This window comes from Quercus lobata, chromosome 1, assembly GCF_001633185.2.
Source record: "Quercus lobata isolate SW786 chromosome 1, ValleyOak3.0 Primary Assembly, whole genome shotgun sequence".
Taxonomy (NCBI): Eukaryota; Viridiplantae; Streptophyta; class Magnoliopsida; order Fagales; family Fagaceae; genus Quercus; species Quercus lobata.
In genome coordinates this window covers 6,851,303-6,864,694 of record NC_044904.1, presented here as the reverse complement: position 1 = coordinate 6,864,694, position 13,392 = coordinate 6,851,303, and the positions used below count along the sequence as shown (strand labels likewise).

The 13,392-nt window shown below is 32.6% G+C and overlaps 1 protein-coding gene across 7 annotated transcripts; it reads left to right on the top strand.

Moving 5' to 3' along the window:
- The first annotated feature begins 1,923 nt into the window (after positions 1-1,923).
- On the top strand, positions 1,924-12,327 carry LOC115976398 (beta-glucosidase 12-like). Of its 7 annotated transcripts, XM_031097655.1 has the most exons (14): positions 1,925-2,129; positions 2,950-3,143; positions 3,282-3,351; positions 4,887-4,945; positions 6,701-6,776; positions 6,940-7,017; positions 7,106-7,193; positions 7,965-8,220; positions 8,581-8,696; positions 10,857-11,074; positions 11,174-11,205; positions 11,520-11,622; positions 11,740-11,848; positions 11,967-12,327. In XM_031097655.1, the coding sequence occupies exons 2-14, from the start codon at positions 2,988-2,990 to the stop codon at positions 12,133-12,135; spliced, it is 1,530 nt and encodes a 509-aa protein (XP_030953515.1). In that variant the 5' UTR covers positions 1,925-2,129; positions 2,950-2,987; the 3' UTR covers positions 12,136-12,327. The 7 variants fall into 7 exon arrangements, with proteins under 7 accessions (XP_030953523.1, XP_030953515.1, XP_030953541.1 ...); XM_031097663.1 differs by lacking the exon at positions 4,887-4,945 and having other exon boundaries at positions 1,924-2,129; positions 3,289-3,351; XM_031097681.1 differs by lacking the exon at positions 4,887-4,945 and having other exon boundaries at positions 3,068-3,143.
- Positions 12,328-13,392: the final 1,065 nt, after the last annotated feature.

The following is a 13,392-nucleotide window of genomic DNA, read 5'->3' as shown; positions in this document are numbered from 1 at the left end:
CAACTCAGGTAGCTACAGTGGACCAATTATTGCATGATAGATTGGATCTCATTACACTGTTGAAACAGAATTTGGTCTTAGCTCAGGCCAAAATGAAAGTGCAGGCTGATCAACATAGATCTGATTAGTCTTTTGCAGTTGGTGATTGGTTTTACCACAAACTCCAACCTTATAGGCAACATTCTTTACGAGTCAAAGGCTTTACTAAGCTCTCTCCGTGATTCTATGGTCCATTTAAGATTCTCCAAAAGATTGGAGCTGTGGCATATAATTTGGACCTTCTTGCTGCTTGTCTGTTCCACCCAGTGTTTCATTTTTCTTCCTTGAGACGGATGCAGTTACAATTCTGTAGCACAAATCCAGGCAACTTCAAAATAAGTTCATTACTGAGGTACTAGTGCAATGGTAAGGCCAATTTGTGGACAATGCCACCTAGGAGTCCCTTTACAAGTGGCAACATCAGTTCCCCCATCCACAAGGGGGGGGGGGGGGGGGGTGTGTTATTGTAACCTTGAGGACAAGGTTTTTTAAGGGGGAAGGAACGGATAGGAGTTGTGACTGATAAATGCAGTAATTGTGATAAGCAGCAATTGTGTAAATGTATAGCTGTGACAGTTAGTTTGGTATTTATTTTAGTTGCTGACAAGGTACTTGGGGGTGAGAAGGGTAGTTAATTAGTTACTTGTAACAGAATTTGTACAGTACTTCCTATAAGAAGGCAGCACTCAATTATAAAAGGGTATGGAAATAGTTAATGCAAACACACACTCTCTCTCTCTCTCTCTGATCCACTATTAATATTGTTTTATTAATACCAATCACAAAATGCCATATTAATAACTGTGAAAAAATAGAAATTGATGTCGCTAAAGTCTAATTGATCCATTTTTTATGCAGGGATTGTGCTAATGCGAAAGGATTCTTTGCGTTTTAGTTGTTGGACAAGTTTGAAGGGGATGTTGGCTACACTGTTCAGTTCAGCATCAATGATTAAACTACAAAAATGGGTTGAAAAGACATCTCAAACTCTATGCCCATTGGTTTAAGAATTTCCTCAAGAAATAGCCATGACAAATTATTGATGAACTCATGTTGAACTATCTAATAGCATCGAACCATCTCCAAACTACAAACTTTAAGATCATTTATTGTCTATTTTATAATTTATATAGTTCTCGGAATAATGTTTGTATTCAATAAAAGAAAAAATAATAATATTGTCACTCTCTAAGAACTCAAATAATATTTCTTAAATTATATTATATATATATATATATATATATATATATATATCTCACATGCATGAGAAGGCTCTCCGACTTATTTTGGCAATCTCACCGACAATTTCGAGATCTTGTCGCTTGTTGTCAAATTTTCCTCGTTACTGTAAGCATCATGTACTTGAATGCCCTGCAGGGGAAAAAACATAGAGCATCTGCAGTAGCCTCTTTAAATTTTTGTACTGTTTGGAGAGTAAACTATTCATTTTACCTTTTATCTACTTACTTTTTTAAATACACTTTCCAACAAATTCTCTATCATTTCTCTATCCCATTTAAATATTATTTCTTCATTCTTTTTTTAATATTTCTTTTTCAATCTTCCTTCCTTCATCTGATTTTAATGAGAAGTGCTACATTCTCAACATTTTACAATATTTTCACAACAAATCATATGTAGTAAGTTGTTACTGATTTTAATTTGAACACATCACTTAAATTATTTTTTTCTCTTCAGTATTAGTTACTAACAACCCATGGCTTAAGATTTATTATGAAAATATTGTGATAGCATTTCTCAATTTTAATTTCTTATTCTTTATTTTATTTTTCCCTTATCTCTTCTTTTTTCATCCACACGTTTCTTTTTTTCTCCTCCACACATGCATTATTTCCCTTAACTCTATCTTCACTTTTCTTTTTTCTTTTCTTCTGATCTTCTCTACCACTTCTTCTACTCCAAAGCATTCAAGAAGCTCTTTCTCTTTCTTTCTCTCTCTCAAACACAAAGATCGACGGCAGATGTCAAAGGCTAGAGAGGACAACCTTTTAAATCGGCGTTTACGCATGCCTGACCTCTGCTAGTCCTCCCACCACCGCATGTCCTCCTTCCCACCAAGGCTTAGATGGGTTAGCTTTGCTTCTTTTTTTTTTTTTTTTTTTTCCCTAATTTGATTAGTTTTAAAATTGTGATTTGAGTTTGTATTTTGATTGAGACTGAGTTTAGGGATGTTTGAGAGAAAAGATCAAGAATAGTTCTGTTGTTACCGTTGTGATTATTGAGTAAAAATTAAATATTTTAATTGTTAGTTGAATATTTTATTCGAATTAATTCTTTTGCTCATGAACAGTAGGTCATCAAACTTAGAGAGCTATTGTTCATTAGCAACCAATTTTTTGCTAATGAACAGTGAATTAGAGAGACTGCTAGAGCACTTTTTTGTGAGTTTGCTCTCCAAATTTTGGGTTTAGAGTGCTTGTTGGTGAGGCACTTAGTTTTTCTGTTTTTTGTTTATTTCTTTGTTTTTTGTTAAATGAAGACAATACATGAGTGTATGATAGATTATACGTATCTTTTAATCCCATTCTTATCTTATCTTAACAGCGATGAAGAGAGAAATGATTATTAAAATTGATATTTTAATTAAATAGAGTTTAAAATAGATAATTTGATTTGGTTGTTTTGAAAATGTGGTTAAATGAAATAGAAAAAAAAGAAGAAGAAGAGGTTTTTATGTTAAAATATATAAATTTTTCCTGGAGCTGATGTAAATGGTCAAAGTTACATAGAATGCCAAACAATCCGTTGAAGGACAGCTATGATACCTAACATATTGCTTGTCCTTTTCCACGTTTTCTTTTTCTTTTTTTAATCTTTCATCTCTATTTTTATCTTTTTTTTAAATAAATAAGATTATGTAGTGCTCCTCTTTAAAAAAAAAACTGGCAGATTCTACCTAGTGCTACACAAAAAAAGCCAAAATCAATATGGCATTTCAAGGCTATCCAGGCTTAGGCCTCCTAGCTCTTCTTGGCTTATTGACTAATGTCATTGCTGTTTCATCAAGCCATGACATTGCTTCATTCAACCGTACCAGTTTTCCCAAAGGCTTTATTTTTGGGACAGCATCATCGTCCTATCAGGTAACTAAGTCACACTTCTCTCTATGTTAATTTGTATCATATATATATATATATATATTTTTTTTTTCAAATGTCTTGGGGATGTCAAGCATATGTCAATATTATTATATGCACATGTGTGTTATTTCAAACTTCTAGTATGAAGGTGCAGCAAAAGAAGATGGTAGAGGACCAAGTATATGGGACACTTACACTCACGAACATCCAGGTCACTTTTTCTTTCTCTCTCCAACAATATGAAACCCGAAAGTATGAATTTCCAATGAAATATTATGCATTATCAAGATGAAATTTAATTCTGGAAAATTTTATTTCAAGGCCTCTCAATTTCATTCATTTCATGATTAAATTTCTTTAAAGATTTATTAACATTTATTAAGCTATGAACACAATATTTTCACACCTAGGTGGGTAGCTATTAATGGTTGGTAATAAAGTGTTGTAAGTGGTGGACCGAGATGAGAACTAGTAATAACTTCATTGTAAAACTATTGTGTGCATGTACTTGAACCCTCTAAGCTCGAGTTAGTAACGGATTGCTCCGAGTCCCTTCTTTTTCTCTCACTCACAAGGTCTGTGTTTATGGGTGAGGAATGTGTTTACAATATCTCAATCAAAACAATGTAGGAGATGGAAAAGAGAGGTTGGACTGGTTTTTCTCAAAGCAAAATGGCTCTCTCTCTTCATACATTATGAAAGGCCTCTCTCTTGGATTTCTCTTCTATAGATTCTAGGGTTTATGACACCCTTATATGAAGCCCTTGCCATGCCTCACAACTATGTGTGTGTTCTGGTAGATGTGTATTGGACAGGTGCAGTCTAGAATGCAGAGTACAAAGATCATGCAATTTGTGACCTTGTCAACCCCTAAGGTCGCGTGGGGGTTGCAAGATGCACGTTTGCATTCTCATCCAGACCACCTGCCATGTGGAGCTCGCGGGCCACCTAGGTCACCTCTTGCTCGTCTCTAGATTGTGAGATCTCTAATTGAAGCAACTTTCCAAGGTTGAGGGAGGGGCTCAAGTACATTTACCCCAAATTACATTAAAACTCAGGAAAAATATATCAAATATAAAATGCAATACCAACAACTTTTGTCACTAAATAAAGCCAACAAAAAAAATACTTCTCACAAATCTACTAAACTCAAGGAATGTACAACTATTACAAATTAAATCATTGATTTGTAATGGATGCAACACTACAACAAACAATGCCTATAGTGACGAAATTTTTCATCACTGTATGTACTATATCGTCTCCTAAGACATACCAAACCGGGTCGACAAATGTCTTGACGATGAAAATATTCATCACTAAATTGTTTAATAATTTTAAAAAGATATATCAAAATAATATAACAATAAGTTATTTAGATTTGCTCCATTATTAGTAAGTTAAAAAAAATCAAGATAATATTTATTTCAATATTGATGACCCAACAATATTTACACCATTTATTTATTTTAACTAGATCTATGAGACTATGATGGATACTTATCCTGGATTGATTAAAAAAAAAAGGGAAGAACAACAACAACAACAACAACGACAATGACGTAAAACGTAAAACTTCACATTTCTACCTTTTGGTATTTATTTTTCTTCATTTTCCTCGCTCTGCCTATGTTTCCTTCAAAACTAGTTCCATTTTTCTTATGGCTCTAATTACTAGTTCTTAAATAGTAAAAGAAAAAAAAATCTATTCCCTAAATGCAGTATTAACTTACAATGAAATTGCAGATTGGATAAAGGATGGAAGCAGTGGAGATGTTGCTAACGATCAATATCATTACTACAGGGTAATATGCTGTTTCGTGTTAAAACTTTATACATTTAGATTAGACTTTTGCTTTGAATGATTTAAAAAAAAAAAAAAAAAAAAACCTTCTTTTGCTTGATTTTTAGCAATTACGAATTGGTTATGATAGGCCAAAAACGTATTGATCCCTTGTGATAAATTAATTGATTAATTAGCCAAATCAAATTAACATGCAATGTATGTGGTAGCACAAACAAATCACCAATTGAACTAAGTATGCAGCGGAAATTAAATTGACACAGTGATTTGTTTACGAATAGGGAAAACCTACAGGGCAAAAACCCCACCGGCTGATTTTAAGGTCATTACTCCTGAGAATCCACTATTATCAAAACAACCGGTTACAAGTAAATGAATCCTAGTACCTTATACCAACCTACAGTTGAACTCTTATCCCAATACCTAATTTGACTTGTTCTATAGTGACAATCTCTCCTTTCAATGCATGACTCCCAGTACGTGACTAACCAATTGCACGAATCCCAGTATGCGACTTCAATCACTAACTAAAGAAGGATGTTGGCTGCAAAGTTCTTTTATTCATCACTTGATGAAGATCTTAAAGTTGCTTGGTCACAAAACCCTACAGTGTACAAAACACAGCAGCTTCTTGAAGAGAATGAAGAACTAGGGCAAACTAGGTTTTCAGCTACACTCTTCTTCACACTTGTGCAATTTTCTCTTGTGCAATTGTGCGTAACTTTTTACGGCCCTTAAAAATAATCCTTATATATGTTTAGGGTTGTAAGAAAAGAAAGCCTAAACACATACTCACAGATTGGATGAAAACAGTCCTAAAAAACTGAGTTTCATAGACCTTAACAGATACCTATCTGTCGAGCAGCTGTCGAGCCACGGGATTCAGACAGCTCTCTAAGTCTCGGTAGATGCTAGCTGTTGAGATAGCTGTTCAGTTTTAATGAGCAGCACTTTCACACTTGATTCTTGGACAGACTTGCATGGCTTTAACACTTGAACTTGAAACCTTGTTTCTTGAAACATTAAACACATCCTAGATCTACCCAATTACAAGTAAAGTGCGCTTTGTCAAAGGATTAGCCAATTACATAAAATAGTGACATATATTTCTAACATTGAATCACATATGTCCTAACAGGTTATTTTTGTTTCTTTATTTTTGTGAAATTAAATACATATTTGTAGTTAATTAAAATTATGGAGAATTAATCACGAGCATAATAATAAGTCTAAATTGAATTCTAAACTAGTTTGTATCGAGGTAGATTTGACAAATCTTTCTACAATCCCTCTGTTAGAAGAAAACTTTCAAACAATTTGAAAAAAGATTGATAGCCATTGCGAAAATTAAACTAGGTAAGAAAATTATAATTTTTTTTTTTTTTTTGAGGTAATATTGATACTTTTTTAGGTTATATTTTAAAATATTTTATTTAAAACTTGCGCCCGACTTGAACCCTTGGCTTCACTAATAAATTATATTATATATTTGTTAGATCCTAATTAGCCCCCCCCCCCCCCTTTTTTTTTTGAGGAACAGATCCTAATTAGCTTTTAAGTTTTGTGTCTTGACTTTTCTACATTTTTAGGGCCAAATTATGTTTGCCAAATGTTTTTTTTTTTTTTTTTTTTTTTTTTTTTTTTTTTTTTTTCTAATTATTGAGCATATCTAACCAAATAAAAGATAATCACAATATAAGAAATTTTTGTTTCAAATTTTCTAACAATTTATATATGTTGTGATTATATATTGCAGAAAGATATTCGGATTATGAAAAAGATGAATTTAGATGCATACAGATTCTCAATCTCATGGTCTCGAGTACTGCCAAGTAAGATTATCTTTTTCATAATCTCATAAAAGGTTAGATCCATACGCTGAAAATGACATAAAAATGGGTACCATCAAATTCACATCTTAAGTTGGAGTGGATTGACTGTTGTTTTGTGACTACATTATGTTCCTAACAATCTCATTTTTGGGACTAATTTTAGAAGGAAAACTAAGTGGCAGTGTGAATCAGGAAGGAATCAAGTATTACAACAAGCTCATCAATAGGCTTCTGGGCAAAGGTCAAGAATCAATATTAAAATTCCAAAATGTCATCAACTTATTTAACTTTTCATAATGCACACTTTATTTTTCTATTACTGAATGCAGGTATAAAGCCCTTTGTAACAATGTTCCACTGGGATCTTCCCCAAGCCTTAGAAGATGATTATGGTGGTTTCCTAAGTCCACAAATTGTGTAAGTGAATGATTCACCAACAAATTACCCAAAAAAAAAAAAAAATCACGAAATAATCCAACTTCTCCATCCAATTATAGACGTTTTACATATATTAACCAGACAAAATGGGCTTCTGCCCTTTTTGGGCAAATTAATTAGCCTTTTTCCCTTCTTTCCAAACTAAATAGGGAAATGCCGCTCTTTTGAAAATCGAGTTTCTCAAAATCGAGTAAAAAAAAAAAAATTTGGAACCCTATAGTGACGTTTTTAAGGACTTATAGTGACATTTTAAAAACCTATAGTGACGTTTTATAACTTGATATCCATGAAATCGAGTTATAGGCAATAAAATTGCCTATAACTCGATTTACAAAACGTCACTATAGGTCTTTATAAACGCCACTATATGGCTTAAATCGATTTTGAAAAACTTGATTTTCAAAAGAGGGGTATATCCCTATTTAGTTTGGGAAGAAGGGCAAAAGGCTAATTAATTTGCCCCAAAAGGGTAGAAGCCCATTTTGTCCTATATTAACCACATAATATGTAATTATGATTTTAAACAACTCCAATTTTAGGGTTAAAAATAAAAGGAAAGATTGAGGACATCGATATTAAAGTGATAACCTACCAGGACATCGATATTAAAGTGAGAACCTACCATTTGTGTCAAAACATTAAAGTTTTAAAATTTTCCATTATTTTGACATTTCATGTATGGATTTCAAATCTCCCTAATAAATGGGGCCCATTCTTCGGTGGTGCCTAATATGCGCGTCTAATATTCAGTGATGATTTTCGGGACTATGCGGAACTTCTCTTCAAGGAATTTGGCGATCGGGTAAAGCATTGGATCACACTAAATGAGCCATGGAGCTATAGCTATGGTGGTTATGCAGCAAAAGCGTTAGCGCCAGGTCGATGCTCTGCTTGGCAAAATCTAAATTGCACTGGTGGGGATTCAGGGACAGAGCCATATTTGGTGTCACACCATGAGCTGCTTTCTCATTCAGCTGCTGTTGAATTGTACAAGAAAAAATATCAGGTTCGACTTACAAAACTTTAACGTATTAAATCCAAATTTTTTTTTTCAAGTTATACTAAATGGTATTAAATGTATGTCAAAAGCCTTGTACCTCAACTTATATCTCCTTGTGTCTCAGTGGGAGACATTTAGGATTTAAATCACCCTCTCCATTGTAACTATATCAAATTTATAATTTATTTGTTTTTTTAAATAACTCCTAAATGTACATGGTTGGTTAAACTTGCTTTACAAATGATACAAGAACATATGAATAGCAATTTCTGAGACTGCTTTGAACAATTGTAATGAAGTTTAACTTAGATAAATATACAAAATCTCATGCATGATCTTTGAGTGTAAAAAATGTTCACCATGCAGGCAGCACAGAAAGGAGTGATAGGGATAACGATTGTGAGTCACTGGTTTTTGCCATTCTCTAATGCAAAGAGAGACCAGAAGGCTGCGGAACGTGCTGTGGATTTCATGTTGGGATGGTAAGTTATGCTTTATGCCTTTATGGTTTTTGTTTTACATTTTCTAATTCAGCACTTGCCATTTGAAGGACGTAATTAGTGTGTAAAATTTGTTAATCCTGCCCAAATCACAAAATTTCTCAACCCAAATGAAGGGAAAATCAAAAGTAGATCTCCAAATGATTAATTATATACTGAAGTCAGGGGCAAGATCCGGAATTTGTGCTAGGGGGTAGGTAGCACCTATGTATATACTTTTTTTTTCTTTTTTCTTTTTTTTTAAGGATAAAGTCGTAATTTTTTTAAAATACTAGAGCATTCATGTCGGAAGAGCTAAAAACTTTAGCATTTACCAACTTAAAAAACTATTTTATCTATTTTAACACACAATTTCAGAACACACCTTGCATCAATTCTCCTATTTTTCCATCATCCAAATACTATTCATTTTTTTTTATTCATTTTTTCTCACTTTCTTTCACTTCCTCTTTGCCACAAAAACCTAAAAAATATAATAAAATAATATATATATTTTTTATTCCTTATTGTTACTATGAATTGCTAGTCTTGGCAGTTCACTGTAGCAAGTTGCCAAAAAAACTTTAGCTTTGGCAATTGATGTTGGGCATTTTTTTTTTGGAGTTTGAGGTGTTAAAAATAGCTTTATAGCTTCTTAACACCTCTATTGCTGATTAGTCATCATTCATAATAATAGTGAATATAAAATTTATCAAAATAATTAGGTCTACAAAACAATCCTAAAATGAACTTTATACTTGTTAGGTTCTAAAGACTTAGGATTTATGTATTTAGAACTCTAATTTGTATTGTTGGCAAACCATGATCAAAACAATGTGTTTAGAAGTGTTTAAGTCTAGCTCAAAGTTGTGCATCTATGTAAAGTTGGAATCGAGTTATAGCAGGAAAGGATTGTGCCTTTCGGCCTAGCTCAATCGATCGAAAGACAGGCTCGATCGATCGAAGCTCGAGCAGAATGTTTTTCTGCAGAGTTTTCCAACTCAGCCCTAAGTGTTTTTAAAACGTTTTTAGGGTTTCTTATTTGTCCTAAGTATAAAAGGCAAACCCTAGCCACGTTTTAGTGTTGCTCATAATTGCGATTTGTGTAAATCTCTTGTGAGATATAGATGAGCTTTTCTTTACACAAACTTAGGGTTTTCAAGGAGAATATTTGTCTACGCCTTGATGATCAATTCAGTTGCTGCCATTGAAGCTTAAAGAAAACACAAGTGGGTGTGCTTGTATCTGGTGGTGAATCAAAGAAAGAAGGAGTTCGTGGATTCAGAGCTTGCACGTGGTCGTGTTAGTAAGTTCTACTGGTTGGTAGCAATAAGAATTCGAGCGTGGGGGCTTGTAAGTTTTATTGTATGAACTTCCATTCTTTCAAGATAGTGGATTCAAGTTTACCTTAAGGATAGCTAGGTCAAATCCTCCCCAGGTTTTTACCGGTTTGGTTTCCTGGGTGATTATATCTTGTGTTATTTATTTTCCGCTGCTTTGCATGATTTGATCTTTGTTATTGTGATAACCTAGACTTGTTTAATTGGACTAAGTAACAACTTGACTAATTACCTAGGTTAAATCAATTGTTTAAGGGGTCTAAAAACTATCATATTTTTTTAAATTCTAATAAATGTACAAAATTTATCTAATTTGATATAGATAACTTTTTATTTATTAAAAAGAATAATTCTTTTGGACTTTGGAGGGTCCACTCATTCTTAGTGGTCAAATAATTCTTTTTCAGTGCCTAAGTACTAAAAAGTTTAATTTCCCTTTTCCTTTTCCTTTTTCTTTTCCTTTTCCTTTTCCATGTTGTTTGACCTAAGGGTTCATTTGGCAAAGTCCGAAAAAAAAAATAAAATAAAAAGAACTTTTTAGGATTTTTGAGCTTAATTTGATGGACTACACCCTAAAAAAGTTATTTTTACCCCTTGTTTTTTTATTATACTTTTAGCAAATAAGCAATCACCCAATTATGCATCCAAACGCACAATATTTCTTTTAATTTTCTTTTTTGGCCATTAAGATGAAGTTGTTGCTTTCCAATCGAATCACACCACCTTTTTGGTTTCTTTCTTTAGAATTTGTTCAACTTAAGTATGTACAAATTTAATAAATTAATAGTATGCATAAATTTTAAAATTTTCATTGTTGTTGCAGGTTTTTGAACCCATTGATAAATGGTGACTATCCACAAAGCATGAGATCTCTCATTAAAGATCGATTACCCAAGTTCACCAAAGAGCAATCCAAACTGGTAAAAGGTTCATTTGATTTTATAGGATTAAACTACTATACTGCTAATTATGCAGCTTATGCCCCTTTACCAAATGGTGATAGAGCAAGTTTCTCAACAGATTCAAGTGCTAATCTTACTAGTACGTACAAATTCAACACCCAAAGCCATGCTTATGAGTTTCTTATGTATCTAATATGGTAATAATAACATGACCATTTTTTTTCTTCTTGTTTTTCAGCTTCACGGAACGGGATCCCCATTGGTCCACCGGTATGTAGAAGTTAGCAAAATACATATCAACATTTTTGTTCTAGTAGTTAGAGGGAAAAGACAAACAACATTTTTGTTTCAGTATATTGATGTTACTCAATGGCCTAGCCTTCTAGAAATTTCATTAAGAAAATAGTAAAGCTACAATCAAATATATAGGAAAAAAAATCATTTTAAATTGACGCGGTAATAAATATGGTTGATGTCATATCATTGACATAATGAATATCTTAATTTTTTTTAACTTTTATCTTGTAATTAAAGATAAACACATTCTGTTTTACCCTTACGTTAGTATCCGTAAAAAATCTCAGGCTGCTTCAAGTTGGCTCTTTGTTTATCCTAGAGGATTTCAAGACCTTTTGCTCTACATAAAGAAGAAGTACCACAATCCACTAATTTACATCACTGAGAATGGTGATTTCCTCTAACTTCTTTTTTCTTTTATTATCCCATAAATTCATGAAAATCGGTATGTTATTGGTAGTTATTAGATTTCCATTTGAGGCTAAATTCCCCCAACTATATTTATAGGAATTGATGAGTTCAATAATGCCACCTTGTCGCTCAAGGAAGCCCTCGTTGACCCCCAAAGAATTGACTATTACCATAAACATCTTTTGTATCTTCATAGGGCTATCAAGTAAGTGCAATAGCTCTCTCTCTCTCTCTCTCTCGCTCACACACACACACACACACACACACACACACACAATTATAGAATTCTAACTAGATTTCACTTCTTTCTTTGGTATATATAGGGATGGTGTAAATGTTAAGGGATACTTTGCATGGTCATTGTTGGACAATTTTGAGTGGTCCTCAGGTTACACTGTTCGATTCGGAATCAACTTTGTAGACTACAAAAATGGGAATAAAAGATACCCTAAACATTCTGCCCGTTGGTTCAAGAATTTCCTCAAGAAGTAGACAAGAACTATGCTCAAATTATGAACTATCTATTAGCATTGGACAGTCTCCAAACAATAAATTGAAGATTATTTCTTCTCCATTTTTATGCTCTTTAAATTATGTAACTTGTATGGAGTACAAGACTTTAATGCAAAAATGCTTGTTAAATAGTATATTATCATATGAGTTTTAAACAAAAGATTTTTTATTTTTGTTTTTATCTCTCACTAATGACCGACTAGTGTGTAGCCTTGAGCATATGTACGGGTACAATTAAAAATAATCACAATTATATGGTTCAAATTATACATGGCATTAGCTTACAGTTTTTTTAAATCATACAGTTCTAAAATATGTAATGGTTTCTCATATATATGATTTAGAATTTAATTGATTTTAGATTTTTTGGTTTTTGTACTCAATAATTCACTTGCCACAAAAATTAAAAACTTAGATGGACATGTGATGGAAAATTGGACTCCAATTAAAATCCAATTTAGAATCTGATTTGATTTGGACTCTTTGATTTATACACTCAATAATTTGGCACAAAATTAAAAATTAAATGGAACACGTGGTGCAAAATTGAGAATTCTATTAAAACCTAATTAGATTTTCTCGGATATATATATATATATATATATATACATATTACCCAAGTTCACCAAAAGAATCCAAACTAGTAAATGGGTTATTTGATTTTCTAGGGCTAAAAATGCATGCTACATATCAAATTCAGAAGCTAATTGTGTACAACTGCCACGTGACAACACCCCTCCAGAAGGGATTTTAGAAAAAAGAAGAAGTTATGTTTGAGAGTTTTAATTAGAAATCGTGGGTTTTGATAAGTGAAGGATTCATCATTTATTTATTATTATTTTAAAGGGAAAATAGAATAAGAAATACAAATATTTTTTTATTTGATTGAGTCAATGGATAAGAAAAATGGTCTACGTCCACCAAGGATGAATTCGGAGGTCAAATTTAGCCATGGAAAAGTGTGAGACACTTACGCACGCCTGGTATGTTTACCAATCTCAACAAAGTAAGTAAGGGATATTTTGATATTCAATTAATTAATCGATGGACACAATATTATTAACTGAATTCGTTACATCAATTCAAACAAATGGTAAATTTTATGATAAGGTGGCCTAAAGCTAAATCATGTGACAAAATAAGCGATAATAATAAAATTAGCATGATAATGATAGAAACAAGGTAATAACAATGAAATTAACAACAAGATCAAGCAACTGAAATAACAATTATATT